Source organism: Quercus suber, unplaced genomic scaffold, assembly GCF_002906115.3.
Source record: "Quercus suber isolate HL8 unplaced genomic scaffold, Cork oak 2.0 scaffold_316, whole genome shotgun sequence".
NCBI lineage: Eukaryota > Viridiplantae > Streptophyta > Magnoliopsida > Fagales > Fagaceae > Quercus > Quercus suber.
The window spans coordinates 651,640-673,747 of NW_027069771.1; the positions used below are offsets into that span (position 1 = coordinate 651,640).

General features: G+C 36.1%; 1 protein-coding gene across 1 annotated transcript; it reads left to right on the plus strand.

Annotated features, from left to right (window-relative positions):
* The first annotated feature begins 4,822 nt into the window (after positions 1 to 4,822).
* LOC111990992 (methyl-CpG-binding domain-containing protein 9) lies at positions 4,823 to 22,028 on the plus strand. Its single transcript, XM_024022771.2, has 10 exons — positions 4,823 to 5,352; positions 6,893 to 7,613; positions 7,749 to 8,873; positions 8,962 to 9,438; positions 10,098 to 10,403; positions 11,024 to 11,359; positions 13,957 to 14,055; positions 16,886 to 17,320; positions 17,881 to 20,229; positions 21,120 to 22,028. Exons 1-10 carry the CDS (start codon positions 5,132 to 5,134, stop codon positions 21,477 to 21,479), a joined length of 6,429 nt encoding a protein of 2,142 aa, XP_023878539.2. The 5' UTR covers positions 4,823 to 5,131; the 3' UTR covers positions 21,480 to 22,028.
* Positions 22,029 to 22,108: the final 80 nt, after the last annotated feature.

The window sequence follows — 22,108 nt, forward strand, 5'->3', positions numbered from 1 at the left end:
GTTCCATGTAGTTTTTTTTTTTTTTTAAGTTTGATTGCCTATAACTCGATTTTCTAAAATCGAGTTTTTCATTGAAACTCAATTTTTAGAAAATCAAGTTTAAAACATGAGCATTTTCCTAAATAGTTTCAAAATAGGGACATTTTGTTACATGTTTTGCGCGAAAGGGGTATATCCCCATTTTGGCCAGAAAAGATAAATCAAAGAGAGAGATTACAGGATCTAAGAGGGTTAGAAAGGGAGATTGATCAAAATGGTAGAATGAAAGAGCAGTTGATCCGCCATGGCTAGCTCTCTCAAGCTTCTCTCTTAGCCCAGACCCAAAATCAAGACCATCCTTCATTGCCACAACAGCTCACCAAATCCACCCCAATGTTTCTCTTTCATTTTCTTTCATCTCAATCTGTCTCTTTCATATTCTCTCATTTCAATCTGTCTTTGCTTCTCTCTTTTTGAGACCCCCTTGGGTTCTTTGATTTTTCTCTCTTCAATCTACCCAAATCTCTCTTTGATCCAACTCATAAAATGAAATAAAACAAACTATAAATAAATCAACCGCAAATGCCAAGAATTACACACAAAACTGAACCTTGGGCCTAAGATTGGACAAGTCACCAAAGATAGTAAGGAATGAAAGGGAAGTGCTACAAGAGTGAGAGGGAGGAGGTTTGCTAGTGGTGTAACCCAGGTGAGGCTTAGCTGATGGTGGGCCATTGGAGGACGAGGACCAAGGCTACCAAAGTGAGAGGGAGGTTGCCGGAAACCCTCTCACTCCAATGCTCCCGTTGCCCAGTTGAGGTGATTTGGTTTGTAGAGAAAAGAGCTTGAGAAGCAATCCATGGTGGGCTGAAAGAGCTTAGGCATTTTGGTTTTCTTTGATTTTAGGNCTGTCTCTTTGCTTCTCTCTTTTTGAGACCCCCTTGGGTTCTTTGATTTTTCTCTCTTCAATCTACCCAAATCTCTCTTTGATCCAACTCATAAAATGAAATAAAACAAACTATAAATAAATCAATCGCAAATGCCAAGAATTACACACAAAACTGAACCTTGGGCCTAAGATTGGACAAGTCACCAAAGATAGTAAGGAATGAAAGGGAAGTGCTACAAGAGTGAGAGGGAGGAGGTTTGCTAGTGGTGTAACCCAGGTGAGGCTTAGCTGATGGTGGGCCATTGGAGGACGAGGACCAAGGCTACCAAAGTGAGAGGGAGGTTGCCGGAAACCCTCTCACTCCAATGCTCCCGTTGCCCAGTTGAGGTGATTTGGTTTGTAGAGAAAAGAGCTTGAGAAGCAATCCATGGTGGGCTGAAAGAGCTTTGGCATTTTGGTTTTCTTTGATTTTAGGGAAAGTGGTAGAGAGGTCCAAGTTCAATTCACGAGAGAATAAAGTTTTTTTTTTTTTTTTTTTTTTTTTTTTGTGATTAGCATCGTTAGCAGTAATTATTAAATAGCCACATGCCATAATTTTAAGGGAGAAACTTAAGGTACTGCACCTAAAGTACATAACTTTTGTTTGCACTTGGATTGGATGAAATTAGGGATGACAATAGAGAGGGGAGAGACCGAAGGATGGGATCTTAACCCCCACCCCGCATGATTTTGTCTTGCCCCATCCTAGTCCCGTAAAATTCTATTTCGTGTTAATTTGTCCCACAACTATTACAATTTTTAAAAAAATTGTTTCATTAATATAAATATACTTGAAATTACAATTAAATTTATCCAATCAAATCAAACTATTTTTTAGCAAAAATTGAATAATATAATTCAATTGTTTAACAAGACATTTTCACAACAAAAATAAAAATCTTAATATCCATGTATTTAAATAAACTAATATTGGTTTGTTTGTTTAAATATTAGGGATTTAGGGTATGAAAATTTTAAAATTATAGCCCTTATCAATGAGGGGTAGGACGGGGCTAAAATGTTTAAACCCATCCCTGACCATCCAATGGTGAAGGCTAAAATCTCACTCCATCCTTGCCCTAACACCTATGTAGGGGTGGGGCAAAATTGCTATCCCTAGATGGGATCCATATATCAATAGTTGGGGGTATTAACATGATCCCATAGGAAGACTATTATTTTATTTTATTGTAATTTGACCGTTAAGAGAGGGGAAATTTAAATTCTAGATGTCTCTGTATAAGTTACATACTTATTAATCCCAAAGGTATCTTATGTGTTAGTTTATCCAAAAAAGGATTGGCGTGTAATCTTCCTCCTTCTAGCTCTGAGTCAAATAGAAAATTTCAGACTTAAAATTCTGGCTGGAATGATTAAAGAATTGCTTTTCATTCCTTTTAGGCGTTATGTCTCCAAAATGAATCCATGATTTGTATTTTATGAACTAACTGCTAGCATTAATGCCTGAAGACGTATTGATCACATTACTGAGTTCCTAGAAACGAGAAAAGAAGATTTTTAACCCTTGCAACAAAGGAACATGGGCATTTTTGGAGACTAGCTCACTTCCCATCACTGAAGAGAGAAATTCATTGCACATAATTATGGAAGCCATTGAAAGGTGATTAAAACACCAAAAATGGGGACTGCTCGAGTTAATGATAAACACAATACACTTTTTGGCAAAGTCCCATTAATTGATCATAACGATATCATGAAAGAGAAATTAATATTGCACAAATGATGAACCAATATATAGAGTGGCATGTAGTCTTCCTCCTTTCTAGCTCTAAATCAAATAGGAATTTCGGATTGAAAATTTCGGATTGAAAATTATGACTAACATGATTAAAGAATTGCATCTCATTCCTTTGGGGTTTTATGTCTAGAAAATTTCAGACTTAAAATTCTGGCTGGAATGATTAAAGAATTGCTTTTCATTCCTTTTAGGCGTTATGTCTCCAAAATGAATCCATGATTTGTATTTTATGAACTAACTGCTAGCATTAATGCCTGAAGACGTATTGATCACATTACTGAGTTCCTAGAAACGAGAAAAGAAGATTTTTAACCCTTGCAACAAAGGAACATGGGCATTTTTGGAGACTAGCTCACTTCCCATCACTCAAGAGAGAAATTCATTGCACATAATTATGGAAGCCATTGAAAGGTGATTAAAACACCAAAAATGGGGACTGCTCGAGTTAATGATAAACACAATACACTTTTTGGCAAAGTCCCATTAATTGATCATAACGATATCATGAAAGAGAAATTAATATTGCACAAATGATGAACCAATATATAGAGTGGCATGTAGTCTTCCTCCTTTCTAGCTCTAAATCAAATAGGAATTTCGGATTGAAAATTTCGGATTGAAAATTATGACTAACATGATTAAAGAATTGCATCTCATTCCTTTGGGGTTTTATGTCTTGAAAAAGAATCCTTACTTGTACTCTATGTGCTAACTGCTCGCCTCAATACTTGTTGACATATAGATCACGTGATTGAATTCTTATAAATGAGAAAGAAGATTTTTACCCCTAGCAACAAAGGAACAAGGAGTCCAAATCCTCTGTCTCATCAATTGTGCTTCACTTCATGCTCCACCAATAAAACTTGGACAACTAGCATGTCTCATTAAATGAGATAACTCTGACTTTAATAAGAGAGGCTAGTTGTCTCATTTAATGAGATATCTCATTTAATGAAAAAGGTTAGTTGTCCAAATTTTATTGGTGGAGCATGAAGTGAAGCACAATTGATGAGACAGAAGATTTGGACTCAGGAACAAGGGCATTTTCAGGGATTAGCCCGCTTCCTATTACTCAAGAAGGAAAATTTTCACACATAATTAAGGTAGCAATTAATGAAAAGTGATTAAAACACCATAATTAACAGGGCTGCTCAAGTTAATGACAGACACAATAAAACTTTTTAGCGAAGTCCCATTAATTAATCATAATGATATTGTGAAAAATATTGTACGAATAACGAACTCACATATATAAAAACAGAAACATAATCACCTTGATGCTAAAAATAATCTTTGGCCACCTCAAAAATCTCATTTTGAATGTATCATCTGTCTAAGACTCCTAGAACCCTAATCAATGGTGCTAAAAAAGAAAAAGAAAAAGAGAAGTCACATTTCTAGTATTGCACAGCTGCAAAAAAGGCATGACATTATTGTCTCTCTCTATCTGTTTCTCTGGACGGCCCCTTGGTGGAGAGAGCCATATGACATGAGATTCCCCTGTTCCTCCACACGTTAATTAAAATTTGGTGAAAGAAAGACAAAAGAAGGACGAAGCTGTTACGTTTCACAGCGTTTTGTTGACGAACGGATAAAAAGTGTTAAGCATACACGTACTTAGCACGCTTTCCCTTTTGTCTTAGTCTCTGACATACCAGTCACGAGTAGAGAGAGAAACAGAAACAGAAACAGAAACTCTCTCTTTTTCTGGCCTTTTATTAAAAACTCAGATCCAGATATTTTTATCAACGTTATTTTTTTTTTAGAGATTTTTAATTGATAATATATTATATATTTGGATAGCGGCCACGTGCGTCCATCATTTTTATGAGTTTCGTGCATTATTTATAAGACTTGTAAATACTTTTTAAAAAAAATAATTTTAAAATTAAATTTTACAGTACTATTTATATATTTAAAAATTATTTTATTATAATATTTTTAATTTTTAATAATAAGCGATATCTAAACAAACTATAATTAATTTTTAAGTAAGTAAAAATTAAACTTCAAACTCTTTATTTAACTATTAAAAACTTTAACTATTGAATTAACTAAAATCATTTGAACGTTATTAGTTTCGTTTTTAAACTGAAAGTTAGAGAAAAATAAAAAAATTTATTATTATTAATCAAAGTCCCTCCCTCCCAAAATACACGCTACCCACAAACCAAAACCAGTGGAGGGGAGTTTCGTAATTTTATCACACTTGACGCGAGTCCCGAAGAATCCATGTCTCGACTTCCCTCGACTTCTTTCATTTCATATCCGCACTTCTCTCTCTCTCTCTCTCTCTCTATATCTCGGCTCTCAGTCACACTCGTCTCTTCACTTCGATCCCTTTGTTTCTTTTTCTCTCTCTGCCAAACAAAACCTAAAAATCTTCGCCGGAGCTAAAATGCTCCGAGCCACAGCGAACTCGAGCTCACTATGATCTCTCTCTCTCACTCTAAGTTAACCGAACCATGGAGCTCAACGAGCCTACGCGAGCTATGCCTTTCGACATCGACCTCAACGAACCTCCTCTCCCTTCTCCTCGCGATTCTCACCTCTCTCCTCCTCCGCCTCCCTCTCCGCCTCCGCCGCCGCCGCCTAGCCGACCTCGCGCCGCCGTGCTTCTCGATATCAATGCGGCTCCGCCCATTGAACCCGACGCTGATCAATGCCTCCAATCCATGAACTCTCGGTATGCATATCTCTCTCTCTCTCTCTCTCTCTCTCTCTCTCTCTATTTGTTGTTTTTTTTTTTTTGTTCAATTAGTTCAATTTTGAAATATCTCTCTCACTGCAAAGTTTCGATTTGGTAGCTGAGATAAATTTAGTAACTTTTACTACTAAACTTTCTAAATTTGTATCAACACTCTTCAGTAAATGCTAATTTATGAGAATTCAAGAACAAAGTAGAAGGTGAATTTTTTTTTTTTTTTTTTCTGAGCTACTTTGTGCTATAGTCTCTATTTTTAGCATAAGTTGCTTCATTGCTAGGGTTTGTTAGAAAGATTTTTTTTTTTAGTTTTGAAGTAGCATTTACATGTTCAGCACCTAACGAATTTAGTAGATAATAGAGTTTAAAGCAGGCTAGTTACTTCAAGTTTTTACCTTCGCATGTATTATTTGCTCTGTATTGCAATGCATTAAAAACTATGAAGCATGGACACAACCCCGAGACATGGGAACACATCAATTCTTGGAAATTAGGACACATCGCGGTGGGGATACCACAGTTAATTAGCTATAACAACTATCAGAATCTTTAAAAGCATATCTAAAATAAAAGGAATTCTTTTTCAATAAAAAAATATTATTTTTTCGCTGAATCCCCCATTAATGGTAGTCGCAAGCAATAAAAGGAATCTCATTTCAATAATATCATTCCAATCAGTAAAGGAATAGTTTGTCATGTAGCTAGGTACGGCTTTTTCAAGCAATCAATCAATCAATCTGCTTATCACTTCCAACCAAGTCACTTTTTGGTGTGGACTACACGAGTCTTATGAAAGAGAGCCAGGGATTGAGAACACGCAAGCAGAAGCGTCCCTGGCATGATTGACATAGACACGTGTCAGAATTGGACATGCTGGGGGATTTTTTAGCGTCCGTGCTTCCTAGATTAAAAATGTTTTAGTCACATTCTGAACAAAACTTTATGCGTCTGACATAGACACATGTTGGAATTGGACATGCTGGGGGGTTTTATTAGTGTCCGTGCTTCTTAGATTAAGAATATTTTAGTCACATTCTGAAGAAAACTGTACATGTCCGACATAGACACATGTCAGAATTGGACATGCTTGGGGGTTTTTAAGTGCTTCTTAGATTAAAAATGTTTTAGTCACATTCTGAAGAAAATTTTAGACTTATTAATGAAAGTTAATTAGAAGGACCTATTCTTCAAATTTTTTTTCTTATTAAGCCAATTCCGATACAGTAGTTGTCCTCTGGTGTAAATGACTTTCTAATGAAAATGCTGATTTCCATATGGAGGGATGCTAGAAAATCTTAATGAATTGCCTTTGGTGTTCACTTTTGACTGCTGTTCTGATTGAACATTGTTGGTTTGAATGCTGCATTTAATTATCCTTGAAGCAATGGGTTTTTTTTTTTTTTTTTTTTTTTTTTGGCTTGTGGTTTATTCAGTGTATATATTTTTCAGTCTTGAATTTTTTTTTTTTTTAAATGTGTCAGTGCTTTAACAATTGATGGGTTACATGTCTTGTGGTTTGTAGAATGCACGTAGTGCGTGATTCTTCTTTTATTGGAAACTCATTAAATGACCCAGTGACATGTTCAAATTTGTTATATGTGGGGAATGAATTTGATCTTCTGAAGACACCTGGCAGTGTGAGACGTAATGTTAGATCAGATTTTAAAGATTCGGTGCAGCAGAGACTGAATTTTGATGGAAAATTTACTGAAACAGATCTAGGCTCCAAACTAAAAGGAGGGCTTTGGGCTAGCAATACTACACCCCATAAAATACCATTCCAGAATCCAAGTGAGGCATATATGCAAGAACTGAGAGAATTTATTGCTGAAAATCATGGCATACTCGAGGATGGTTGGCGAGTAGAATTTAGCTATTGTCAGAATAGAAAAAAAATCTTTCCCATTTACTGTGCCCCAGATGGAAATAAGTTCCCTTCGCTGTTTGATGTTGCCCGTCATCTTGGGTTGGTACTAGACTGCCTCTCTGTAGAACCTGAGGGCACAAGTGATAGATTTGCTTTTTTGCGCAAAAGATTGCATTTGTGCCGGAGAAAAGAGTCTATGTATTCAAAAGTGAAGAATTTGGAAAGATTCCAAGAAAATTTGAGAAGTTTTAATGGAGAGGTCTCATTGGGCATTGGGACTGAGGTTAATCAGGCCTGCAGGTTGAAGGATAATTCAGGAACCACAGAGACTATATCATCAGAGGATAATGAAGGCTGTGCTGTTGGGCAGCTTCAGGTACTTTTAGACTAACTTATCTTTTATCCTATGTTTGTATTATTGTAGTGTTAGAATTATGATGGTTATATTGGTAAGTTTATGGTTCATTTGGTATCCTGTCTGACCTCATATTTTATTATAAAACCATTGTAGGAAGGACTCCCAATTCAGTTTGAAGACTTCTGTATTCTTTCTGTGGGGGAGGTTGATCCCCGACCTTCATATCATAATACTAGCCAGATCTGGCCAATAGGCTATAGATCCAGCTGGCATGATAGGATTACCGGGTCTCTTTTTGTGTGTGATATCTCAGATGGTGGAGATTCTGGTCCAGTTTTCAAGGTTCAAAGATTTTCATGTTCTGCGTGGCCTATTCCTATTGGATCAACAGTAATCTCCAAGCCAGGCTTTGGCTTACACAATGCTGAAGGTAAAGTGGAAAGTGATGATTCAACTGCTTTTGTTATAATTGATGATGATGATATAAATATTCAGATGATATTGTTTGATCATAGCCCTCCACAACTAGATCATGATAGGTTAGCAGGTTCTGGGAATATTTCAAATGAAGTCTGCAATTTGCAGACAATAAATAGTTTGCAAACAGAGTCAAATTGCATTCCTCAAAGTCCTAGGAAATATACAGCTGTGAACTCTGGGGTGATAGATAATATTGGTGAATTCTTAGTAGAAGGGAGATCATCAATTTCAGTATGGAAAATGGTATCTCAAACTTTAGCAGATGCTTGCCGCAATGTATACAAGCAGACTGGTTTATGTAAGTTTTGCTGCCAGGATGCTGTCCCTAGAATGTGGTCATCATGCTTGCACTCTGAGAGTACAAAAAGTGATGATTCATTGGCTAAGTTTTGCTATATTTCTGGCCCTATTAACATCCCATTTTGTATTCAAAGTGATGATGAGCTCATTACTACTTGTGAAGCACTGGTGAAGTGGTTAGACCAAGACCGATTTGGACTAGATATGGAATTTGTGCAAGAATTTATAGAACAGCTTCCTGGGGTACATGCCTGTTCAGAATATAAGTTCCTTAATGAAAGATGTGACATATCAAAATTACAAACTGTTGGAAGTGGGTTTCTTCTTGTCAAAAGGAAGACTGGTATGCAAAGTGAGAAAGAAGCAGATGGTTTTCTCAAAGGCTGTAAAAGATCTAGGAAGCGGGCATTTGAAGAATCTGTCAAGAAGGATTGCTCTCCTCCTGGCAAGCCAGTTAGCTTAAAGCTTCCTGCTGATTCAATTGGTGATGTTCTTCAGGTATGGGTTAATGCTAGTTTTAAGTATCATGGAAACCTGTAGAAATTATAGGCTTATATACTTACCCTGTTCTATTCTACTTGTTCAGTCTTGGGAGTTACTTTGCCGTTTCTCTGAAGTTTTAGGGCTGGAGGAACCTTTATCATTCAAGGAACTTGAAGAGGAACTTATAAATGGCTATTCCTTTATTACTAGGAGAACTTTGACGAAGGTTCACTGCTCACTCCTAAAGGTGCTACTAGGTGAACTGCAGGTCAAGGTGGCAGCATTTGTAGATCCTAATTCTGATGTTGTAGGATCTAAGTTTAGACGGGGAAGGAAGAAAGATGCAGACTACCTGATTTCTGTCAAGAAATCCATGCTTGACATGCTCCCAGTTGATGAACTTACATGGCTAGAATTAGCTCGAAGGTACATTTTAACTGTTTCATTCATGCATGGTAACCTTGACTCTACAGAGATCATTGGCCGTGAGAGTTGCAAAGTGTTGCAGTGTTTGCGAGGTGATGGTGGACTAATCTCTGACTCTAATGTGGAAGTGGCTGGAAGAGAAGCAGATACACTGGTAAGATTTGCCATTTGTTCTGTAATCTACTTGCAATTATGTTTTATTTGTTTCTTTTTAAAAGACAAGTTTTTTTAAATAATTTGAAAAGGCACCAATGAGCTCTAGCTCAGCTGGCACCTCCTCCCCTTATAAGTTCTAGGTGGAGAGTGTGTATGTCATATAACAATCAAAATAATAATAATAAATTTTAAAAAAGCAATTCCATGAACTTTTAATGCCTATTTCCTCTTATATTTCTCTGCAATCTCATCACTGGAATAACTCATTTTGTAATTCGTGATTAAGATTGTGGATAAGTAGGCTCAACTCTAACTATAAAAATATTAGCTATTAAATGGGAATTGTGAATTTGAAATTGAATTAGGTTTGATTAGGTTGCACTTACATTCCTAAATGTGCTTGATGACCATTGAAGTTAGTTATTTATTTTGGGTTTTTTCACTTTTTCTTTTTCTTTTCTTTTTTTCCTTATGTTGAATTCATGAACTCTTTATCCTATTCTTTCTTATTGTTTTTAATATATATATATATATGTATGTTTGTATGTCTTCTTGCATTTGGTACAATCTAGGTTTTATTTTGGTTTCTGGTTCATGATCCTAAAATTGTAGAAGATGCTCATTAGACAGTGGTGCCCTAATTTTTGTTATTCTCAGCTGCTTGCAGAGGCTACAAAGCAAATCTTTGGCTCAGCACACAGTGTCGATAATGGTTCAAGTGTTGAACACAAGAAGTCTGATACAATTGTTGGTTGCAAAGCAGTTACGGTGAATAATGGTGAAACTCCTGAGTGGGCGCAAGCTCTGGAACCTGTTAGAAAGCTACCCACTAATGTTGGAGCTAGAATTAGAAATTGTGTTTATAGTGCTCTGGAGAAAGATCCCCCAGAATGGGCAAAGAAGGTACTGGAGCATTCAATAAGTAAGGAAGTTTACAAGGGAAATGCTTCAGGGCCTACCAAGGTACTTGCTACTCGTTTCTTTCTATGAGAAATTTCAGAATATGGTATTTAGAAATTTTATTTCATAAATTAAGATGGAGAGTTAATGTTTCCATTGTGTCTAGCAAGATGAATCGGTCAAAATTTTCAAATCTTGTTGTCAATGTGGCAATTTTTGAATTCTTTAAGCTGCAGCTATAGGAATGATAAGATGTTGCCTTACCAGTAGGGTCATAAATTTCACTTTAATTTGTTATGGGATAACTGGAGACTATTAGGCATTTTCAATTTTTCCTCTACTGTCATCTCTAAATATGCTCCCCACTTCATGCATTTGGTCACATTGAAGTTAGTATCTCTAATAATTCATTGAATTTTTTACCTATCAAAAAAAATAATAATTCATTGAATTTTAAAGAAATCCCTGTTCTCATTAACCTTTAGGTTATATCTTTGTTAAGCTAAAGACATTTAGAGTAATGATATGTTATTTTATATGAGGAGGAAACCCAAATCCAGAGGAATTGTATCAAGCTATCCTAAATTATAGTTTAAAACTGAAGTATCTAAAAATTTAAACTAAAGAAATTTATATGGAGCCTTATGCCAAACTCAAGGCTTGTTATTATTGGTTGGTTGCAGAAAGCTGTGCTCTCAATACTGGCAGAGGTGTGTGGTGAAGACCCGCAGCAGAAACCCAATAGAAAGAGGAAAGACAAGTGTGTTAACACCGTATCTGATGTGATTATGAAACAATGCCGAAATGTGCTTCACCTTGCCGCAGCTGCAGATAAAAAAATGGTTTTTGGTAGTGTGCTTGGAGGATCACTTAATATTTCTGATGACGATGATGATGAGGGGCTTCTTCAATCTCCTTCAATGTTGTCACGTCCTTTAGACTTCAGAATTATTGATATGAAATTGACTTCTGGGGCATATGGTGGATCACATGATGCTTTTCTTGAGGACGTTCGAGAGGTTTGCTCTATGTTACTAAATCTATTTGGCTCTATGATTTTCAATGTCTAATTTTAATTTTTAAAATTTTTTTATTTTCTGCTGTTGCATAATTCATTCCCAGTATGCATATACATCGGCAAAAAGGCTATTTCTGTTATACTTATATATTGAAAGAGCTTGCTTTAGATCCTAGATAAAATTGATTGAACGCACAAAGACATTCTATGAACTCGGATCAAGAAAGCATAAATCCCAAGTGTTTGGTTCAAATGCATTTGACATAAAAAAATAAAAAAAAATAAAAATAAAAAATAAAAAATTAATGGCCAAGAGAGTTGAGTAAGTTGTGATTAGTTCAGATGGGATCATGGTGGGTTTTTAATGTATTTCAGTCATGGACGATTAGTATGTAGAGGATTATTTTTTTATCAGTGTATATAGGAATATATGTTTGGAAATCATCTATTTAGTGCATATACAACAACACTGAAAGATGTATAAGATCAAAATTTTCAATAACGACAAATCCATGATAGTTTTATCTAATTTGTTAACAGATAATATGGGCAAGCTATATTTTTTACAAGTGTGGGCAAGCTATATTTTTTACTAGTGTGTGACGCAGGACAACCAGAACAAAACTGAAACAATAATAAAATAAATGGATATGACCTAGGAGTTAGCACCTAGGCCTTGCTTGGAGTCAGCACCAAGTGGAAAAACCACTAGGAGTCAGCACCTAGGGTGGACCTGAAGTCAACACCAGACCAAAGAAAGACCAAACAACAATTGTTTTCATTCATCAAAATATCAACTATCTCCTCAAGGGTAACAATAGGTTGCTTATAAAGGATTGCTAAACCTTAGTTCTAATTAGCTAGGAAACTCTAATTGCCTTATTACAAAAATAATCTTGCTTCTAAATTAAAATATTAATAGCTCAATAAACTAATAGGACCTAAAACATATAAATACAATTGACTTGCAAACACAAATAATACTAAATAATAATCTTCTTGCGTCTCCTGCATCAGTGTGAGCAAGCAATTGGATATTGGTATAGGAAAATATCACATTGGGATTTTTAGTACTCATAAAAAAAATATTGGTCTAAGAATTTTCTGAGCATGTGAGCAAGAAAAGTTCTTGTGACATAACCCTTAAATTTAATCGTGTAACTACCATATAAGTGAAGTCCCTGAACCTCTCTATGAAGATTGAAGACATCTGGTTTATATGAGAAAATTTAATGCTATGTTTTGTTTGGTTAATTTGAAAAGGGGGAGCTTGGAAAAGGGAGAGGAAAGAAAATGGGGTAGTTGGAGTTTTTCACCCAGGTCCATTTTCCCCATCCAAATTGGGAGAAAAATGAGAGGGGAAATGACATTGAGAAGTTACAAAATTACCCCTCTACTTTTCCTTCCATTTATTAAATTTTATATAATAAAGGCATGATAGTAATTTATTCTCCAATCTTCCACTGTGCCATCTTCTATACCAAGCACACATGGAGGAAATCACAAATATTTTCTACCCTCACAACCAAATAGGTGTAAATGTAATGCTTTTAACTTGATCCTGTTGCAGTGTCACCTTAAAAACTATCTTGCTAAGACGATTGACACAACATGGATATATATTCTTCCTACATTGTATTAATTAAAGCAAAAATATTAAATAAATATATATTTAAAAATTTAAATTAAATATTCACGATCAAATAAATTAGAGAAGATCATGATGATACTTGTGTATAATTTGCCTAGTAAATGATTAACAGGCATGGTGTGTAAAGATCATGTCTTTCTTCTACATAAAAAAAAAAAGGATAACTACGTGTGTGTGTGTGTGTGTGTGTGTGTGTAAGTGCAATTATTGTGTCTGAAATGTGTTTCATATCCAAAGTTGCAAGTTTTTGTATCTGCTAAGGTGTGCCATATCTTACAATTCATTTACCCCAATAGTTTTTCTCAGTTACTTAAGGAATAGCAACTTTCTTGCCTACTCCACAAAGAATGGTGGGGGAGGAGAAGATAGCAAAATTCTTCATGATTCTGAATCACAGTAAATGTGTTTGGAGCAAGCAATTTGTAATGTTGACATACTGTCTACTACATTCCACATGTAACTATGTCCTCCAGTTTATTTAACTTTTTTAGATGAAGATATAATAACTTCTAATGTGGGATCCAAAATGCTCAGAGCTTCACATGAAAATTTCTTAGTTTCTTGTTGACAATTAAATAGGAACTTCATTTTCTCAGATCAATTGTATACTTCCTGTGTTGCTTGGGCTATGCCTTTCTTTTTATTTAATAAAATATGTTACAAATAAATAAAAAGGTCCTCACTGTGCAGCCTCTCTAACCATATGGCAACATGCACACACACAGAACACTACCACCACATGAAGCAAGTTTGTGAATTCATTTTTTCTTTTTATCAAAATGTTTTGGGTTGGTTTATTTATTTATTTATATATTATTATTTATTTATTAAACTTTTGCTGCTCGCATCATCTAATGCTTCGTCATTCAGAAGAAAATCTTAAGCTAAATCTTTTGGTGCATGATACGTGCAAATGTGAAGTTCATGATCTTATCTTCTTTGGGCAGGTTTGGCGTAACATTCGAACTGCTTGTGGAGATCAGGCAGACTTGATCCATTTGGCTGAAACATTATCCCAAAAATTTGAAGTACTTTATAAAAAAGAGGTTTGTTGGTACCGTTCTGCATCTTTCCCTTTTCTTTTCAGTTCGCTCACTATTAGTTTTCATGTCTAATTGATCCATATATATAGTCATGTCTTAACAAAACTTCCACTATTGCTCCTTGTTATTTGGGAGTTTCCAGTGTTTCACTGGCAAAATTCTTTCATGTTATCATATATTGATTGATGTGGTGTATTTGGTGAGAACGGAATGCTAGAAGCTCTGAGAGTTGTGGACAATCTATTCTCAAGTTTAAATCTTTTTTCTTTCATACTCTCCTTGAATGGAGTTTAATTCTTTCATCTTCTTCTTGTTTTTTCCTCCTTGTTTTACTTGATCATTGTAACTTTGGTTCTTGATTTTTGCCCCTATAGTAAAAGAAGGAAATTCATGGTGCTCAGAGGTTGTATAAACAGTACCCATGAATAGTATTACGAGAAAGATGAGAAGAAAATAGAGATTGAAGGAGAACAGATAGGAAAGGGGAAAGAAGAAAGATCACACTCACACTAGGGCTCGCATGCTTTTTGCAACCGAATACTTAACACTTACTGTTTAACTGTCTTGTTGCAGAACAACAAACTTTGTAGCCCTTAAATCTTCACTTTTCCTAATAGAATTAGAACTACTTTGAACAGTAAATCCAATCCTAATTGAATTGAGCCAAATCTCTCACATAAATACCCGTGAATTAAATAAGACTTACCTATTAATAAAATAAAAGTCAAGGCCCACAACTATGACCCAAAACTGGCAACTACAGAATCCTGAAAATTTCTGTCACCCTAGAAAAACCAAATAAAACATAAAATAATGTACTAAAAACCTAATTAACTACCAGATTCATTTATTTTTGGGCTTTGCCTTAAGCTTAGACTTCCAAAAAGGATATATTTGCTCTATCAATGCTATGGTTGTGCCATCACCAAGTTGTATGTTTTTCTTACTCCTGAAGTGAATCCAAAACTTGCATCATGAGGAAGAAGTAATGGTTTTGAATCTTCAAGAGTTATTTCATGAGGAAGTCATGCAAAGTTCTAATCTTTTAATATTAGGGATTGTCACCATTTTGTGTGACAACACATACATCATAGATAAGTGATTGAGCAATGCTACAACTACTACAAGTCCTGTGCAAACTGATATGGCATATGCATATTAGTGATTAAAAAACTAAATTGCCATGTTAGGTGTTTATTATTTATAGTTATAAACCCCCCAACCTGAGAGTGCTCAATACTCCTTAACCCAAATGTGGAAGGTAAAGAGACGTATAAGCTATGTTTTAATTCAATATAGGCAACATCATAGAATGATTTATCAGTTACGGAGGGTTAACAAACAATAGATCTCACTTTGTGTCATTGATAAGTATGTGAAGCTTCCTGACTTATTGTCAGATATGCACGGCAGAAATTGACAACCTACCACAACATGTGCAAGCACAAGACAGATTAGCGTAATTAAAAGGGAAAGTTCCTACTTGATGATGCAGGGATCAGAGCAAAGGTTGAAGGTCAGTGCCAGTGGTGAGAACAGAGGATATGGACAATCAAGTTCTCTAGATATAGGTACTGGAGAAAAGAGATTCAAGATTGGTGCCAAGAATGAGAATAGAGGTGGAAATCTGGATCAGATTGTGCAAATTGGGATTATCTAAGATTTGGCTGTTTAAGATTTTAAAACTAAAATGAATAAAATCTGACATGGCAGTTTAGTTTTTTAATAGCTGATGTGGCATGCTACATTAGTTTGTAAAGGACTTGTAGTAAAATTTGTAGTGGCTGCATATACAAGGCAGGAATCCCTAATCTTGTGCTTGTGGCTAAGTGAGGCCAAGATCTTCTTTTTCTTTTTTTCCTTTTTCTTTTACATAAAGATTTCCCTACACAAAATCACCTAACCTTTATGTCATTAAAGCATAATCTTGTTAGCCATTCCATTATTTCTGGAGTAAAAATTCTCAGTAAAGCATTGATCAATATGTTGTCACTTTTAATGCAACACTTACTTTTGATCTTCTGCTAGTCCTTATGCTGCAAGGAATACCCAGAGATTCTGTTGTCATGACAAACTTGGAACTGTTTTGAAGATTTAGGACGATTATACCCTTCATTCTTGTTTACATTGCCAATAACACATGATGAGAGAATTGAAAAGAGTGAATCTTAAAACAGGTTGGGATAGGGATGACTGTTGCAAAATTCCTATTTTCTTCCGCCTCCCCCTCTTAGAAGTTAAATGAAGCATAGGGAATTAATTTACATAAAAAATTAATTCTGACAATAAATAATTTCAGATAGCAACAGATTTACATAGACTGGTCTCTACTTGTAGCTTAGGCAAGAAAATTATTTCTCTTTTTCCCATTGTTCCTTCTTTATCTTATTTTCAATAACACATCATAACTATGAGGGCCACATGAACAATGGTTAAAATTCCTTTCCATGTGATCCTAATGGGTGACAAACGAAAAAACAACTTGATTCACTCAACTAACCATAAAGAGTGTAATCCTTCAGGGCTGCATTTTTTCTGGGCCTTCAGTATGTACTTGCCTATTGGTGTCTTGAGTTTCTCTCTTTGCCGACACACACACATACATAAGCTAAAAATAATTAATTGGCCTTGAATTTATGCTGATGACAGTTTGCTTCTATAGGGTGTAGAGGATAGTGACCAGGAATTGCTGATACCTTTAACTTGGTGCTTGCTAATTGGTTGAATGCATAGCTTTCCTTCTCATGCAGTCATAAATTCACTTCTTATATAATTTACCTTTACATATTTTCCAATCCAGTTGGAACTTTAGCATGGTTAATATCCACTGCAGGTTCTCAATTTTGTCCCGAAACTTGTGGATAATGAAACTGGAGGATGCTCAACTGCTGAAGCAAAAAACAAGATGGGAGATATAAATGAATGTGCAAGAGAGAATCCCAAGGCTAATTCAGATGAGGGTGTCTGTAAATTGTGCGGTGTGAATAAGGATGATAAGAATGTGTTGTTGTGTGATACGTGTGATTCAGGGTATCATACATATTGCTTAAATCCTCCACTTGCCAAAATTCCTCATGGAAACTGGTATTGTCCATCTTGTGTTACTGGTAATTGTATCACTCAAGGATCTTCACAAAGTACTGAGGTTATTAGCAGGTTCCGGAAAAAGAGATGTCAAAGAGAGTTCAATCACAGATTTCCAAAAGCTCTGGCCCATTTGATAACCACAATGGCGATGAAGGAGTACTGGGAATACACCTTAGAGGAGGTTTGTCCATTAGTCCCTTTATATATTTATATTGCCTCAACTTGATTTTTGATAGACCCAATTGCATTTGTAAGTTACATATTGAATGTATGCCATCTAAGTAGTGGCTCTTTGATCATTGCTTTTTCTATTGAAAGCTTGGATTTTTTGAACTCTTAATCCAATACAGGTAACCAGTATAGTTACTGGGTCTTTTTCTGTGTGTATGTTGCATATACATTCTGCCATTTCTTTTTTAGACAAAAGTAGAATGATGATGCAGTATGTGGTCCTCGGTAATAATATAAATTTAAGAGCAAAGAGAGATTGATGGTTTAATATCTGATCTTCAGAAACTATATAGTGATTATTTCTCTATTTTCATTTTGTGGAATTGAGCTTCCAATGTCAGCACATGATGGATGTTTCTGGTCTAACTAAATATGTTAGATTTAGTCTGAAGGTTTTGTTTACTACAAGCTGCATTCTATTTGTAATTGGTTATATGTGTTAGGTTTATCTAAGTTGTTATTGTTCATATTTATCATATTTAACTGATTCTGCTCCTATCTTGGTTGTAGAGGATTTTTCTTCTAAAGTTCTTGTGTGACGAGGTGCTGAACTCTGCTAAAATTCGGGAACACCTAGAACAGTGTGCCTCTATGTCTGCTGATTTGCAGCAGAAACTGCATTCACTATCTTCAGAATGGAGAAACCTGAAGTTCAGAGAAGAAGTTGTAGCTGCCCAAGTGGGGAATGTGAACCAAAGCACGCTTAATGGCGTTGGAAATTCTGTAACGGAAGAAGTTGCTATAGTGCGTACAAGTTATCGTAAATTGATGGGGCAACTACTTAGTAGAAGCAGTTGCATGTCGCCCTTCTCCACTAATATGAATACTTTGGAAGATGGATTAGGGTGGCCTGTGCCAAATGATTCCAGTAAACAACCATGTTGGTTATATTCAAAAAGCAGTTCAGAGAAACATTCTACCAGTAGTGGTAGTCAAATTGTCAAGATGCATGATGTTGAATTTCAAAAAAATCAACTATCTTTTGGTAAGAATGGTTTTATATCTGAGAATTCTTTATGTCGTATGATGCCTTCCAGTGAAAAAGATTCATACAGTAGGCAAAACATGCTACCCTTTTCCATTCCTCAACAACAGAAAGATAAGCCTAGTGGAGCAAATGTCACATGGAGTAATTTTGAAGGAAAGCAGGACTTGGAAAATGGCAGTGTTGATGGTTCAAGGGTGCCTTATTGTGAATTTCTAAGAGGTCATCTCTCATCAGATACCATTAGAACCCATGTAGCTGAACATGTACATGCGGTGCACATTAACAATGGGAATTTGTTTCCCAGCTATCGTGGCATCATTCAACCTGCTGTGAATGAATCACAAGCCAAGAACCTCAAGGCAAGCTTCCTCAAGAATGAGATTACTGTTTTGCAGGATTCAATTGCCTGTCTAGAATCACAATTTCTGAAGGTATCACTGCGGAAGGATTTTCTGGGCAGGGACTCTGCTGGCCGGCTCTACTGGGGCTTTTCATGGCCGGGTACGCCTCCATGGGTGGTTATTGATGGGACTATGTTAGTGCTGCAAAAGAAAATAGAAAAACAGGGAACTTCATTGCCTGGCAGTTCAACTTTGAGATGTCCTTTTGTAACTGGGAGTGTTTTGAGTTCTGAAGGACTTGACGTATCTAATCCATATATGTACGTGCACAATGATAACACAACTTTTCCATGGATTTCTTTTCAATCTGACACTGAAATTGAAGAACTAATTCAATGGTTGAGGGATACTCACCCACTAGAGAGAGAACTATTAGGTGCTATTTTACAGTGGCAAAATATAAGATACAAGGATTCCAATGAAGCAATAAATTGTGTTCAGGGTGTGGATCAACCAACTTCGTCAAAGCCCGATAACAGCGAAGAACTTGTAAATTCTAATGCTATTGGGGCTTCGATTGTACTGGAGAAGAAGTTTGGTGCTTGCTTGAAATCAGAATCTTCCATTCCTATGAAGCAGAGTTGGAAGGGAGAAGTAAAATTTTCAGAGAAAATGTGCCGATGTGACTGCCTAGAACTCATATGGCCTTGTAGATGCCATTGCTACTCATGCCACCAATCATTCTCCACTAGTGAGGAACTCAAGAGGCATGACAATGGAATGTGCCATCCAAGTGTGCCTACCTCTGTGAACAAGGTGAATGGTAGTGTCTTGAAGGGGAAGGGGATGATGATGGCTGAAACCTCACTGGGGGAGTGCTCTAATGAAATAGGTCTTGGTAGAGTGTCAGGAAGTGTAATGCATGAGGTTGGGGTTGAGTTTAATAAAATCACAGAGGAGTTGCCTTGCCCATTTGCCATTGAGGAGATAAGTACCAAGTTTGTCACTAAAGACTCTAATAAGGAATTGGTACAGGAAATAGGACTTATTGGTTCAAATGGTGTTCCATCATTTGTACCAAGCATATCTCCTTTCCTGGATGACCCCACCTTAAAGTTAGAGCCTTCTTGGAAAAATGAGGGGAAGCAAGGTGGTAATTCCAAGAACATAGAAAATCAGCTGCAACATTCAGTGGAAGGGAAAATGAAAATCAATGGGAGACAAGGCAAATTTTCCATTAACTCAACTAGAAGATTTGCCAAGAATGGGAAATTTGAGGGATCTATGAAAGGAGTTAAATCTTCTTTCTTGAAAAATTCAGATCTGAGGGTTGTGAACTGCTCCATAATTTGTGAATCTTCATCAAGACCCATTATTGGCAGGGCAGTTCAGCTTCTTAGGCAGCTCAAAATGAACTTGCTCGATATGGATGCTGCCCTTCCCGAGGAAGCTCTGAAACCATCAATGGCTGGTTTGGATAAAAGACATGCCTGGCGTGTGTTTGTTAAATCTGCCAAGTCGATAATGGAGGTTAGTCAATTTCTCCTCTTCCATTATGGAAATATTATTCCTGTGCTAAAGCTCAAGAATGTATTTTAAAAAGGGGTTTGGCTTACCTCTTGTATTTTTTAAACTGGAATTTCTTTTTATTTTAATGAGAAATTGTCACATCATCTACTAACTAAATAAAATATAGAGATTAAAACTCACTACCACTTATCATTGTTATTTAAAACAAAAAGAGATATCCAGTTAAAAAAAGTAATGGAGGTAAGCTAAACCATTTAAAAAGACGCATTTTAGAACCAATTCCATATTTTAAGAAGTTTATCAAAAAAATAATATTCTTAGGTGGCCAACTTCCATTATTCACCAACCACACTTTTTTCTCTTCCAAGGGAGTCTAGGGGCATAACAAAATCTCACAACACTTTTGTTTTGTAGTGGGTCCTATATAATTTTTTTTTATTATTATAGTTTATTTTATTTTGACTTATGTTGGGCTGATACCTCAGCTTGTTGTGAAAATGTCGTTGGCTTTTGTTGTATCTGTAGAACTCTTTTTTTTCCTATTGGGCCAGAGCCAAACACCCTCCTAGTGTCAAAGTTTCATAACCTAGGCTGCTATGTAGCATGTTATCAAATCTCTCCAAAAAATCATTTTTTTCCCCTGATGCAGACAGTTTAGAACCTTGTAATTGTAGTATGTTTTACAACACCATGCATGATACAAAATTACGTATCAGTACCCACCATTGGCATTACTGAACCTCATGTTTTCTTTGTCAGGAAAACATTTTTAGATTTAGATGATACATTGACATTTTCATAGCTCTAGTTCTGCACCATATTTGTTTACTTGGCATTGCTTTGATGGAAATGAGTAGTCAAATGAAAATCCTCTTGTCTTACTCTTTCAGATGGTTCAAGCAACAATTGTATTTGAGGAAATGATAAAAACTGAGTACTTGAGGGATGGATGGCAGTATTGGTCATCCCTCTCTGCTGCAGCCAGGATTGCTACCATCTCCTCACTTGCTCTTCACATATGCACCTTAGATGCTTCCCTTCTTTATGAGAAGCCTTTGCCAAGTTCCAGTCCTACTGTGATTGAAAATCTGGGCAGCGAATCAGATATAAAAATTTTGACTTGTTCAAATCCTTTAGATACTCCGAAGACAAGTTGCAAGCCAGTCCAGAAGACTTTTGGTGTAGATTTAACAGATAATGCCAACCCAAGTAGCAAAAGAAGCAAGAAAAGGAAAGATTCAGGGGGATGAGTATGGAAAGGTAATTACAAACACCCCACCCCCCCAAAAAAAAAAAAGAGAGAGAAGATGGGCTTCTCTTCATTTGTGAAGAAACTAACTTACCAAGTTGTCTTGGTGGCATGTAAAGCAGAAGCATGCCTAACTGTTTAACGGTACAATAAATTTTTAACCTCAGTGTCATAGCTAGTAAATTAGGTATAGGATAGATAAGACAGGCAGGTGAAAGTGTTGCTTTTGCTGCTTTCTGTGTAACTATAGAGCTACTTTGACACACTAACTTGGATCAAAAAGCAGACGCCATTGGGTGTTGTTAGGGGAAGTTGATACATGCTGGTGTTATGAATTGAGCTAGTACAATTGCAGTTTGAGACAAGTTTCTTAGAGCTTGAGATATATGTTTGATTAGAAAAAGAAACAGAGAAATGGAAGAGAGAGGCACAGAGGAAAGATATTTGGAGTCATCTGCTGAATAGCGAGACCCACATTCAATGTACGTAAGAAATTAATATATGTAAAAGTTATGTGAAGGTAATGAAACTGATTAGTTATCTTCTCGTATCTCATTCTTTTCTACGCAAACACCTCTTTACTATCCTGCTTGGGTTTCATATTCTTGTTAAGTAGCCGTTCACAATTGA

Bases quoted from the DNA above. Each gene is read 5' to 3' on its own strand.
- LOC111990992 (XM_024022771.2), top strand. From the start codon at position 5,132: ATGGAGCTCAACGAGCCTACGCGAGCTATGCCTTTCGACATCGACCTC. The intron at 11,360-13,956 runs GTTTGCTCTATG...TTCTTTGGGCAG, and splicing joins TTCTTGAGGACGTTCGAGAG to GTTTGGCGTAACATTCGAAC. The intron at 14,056-16,885 runs GTTTGTTGGTAC...TATCCACTGCAG, and splicing joins AAGTACTTTATAAAAAAGAG to GTTCTCAATTTTGTCCCGAA.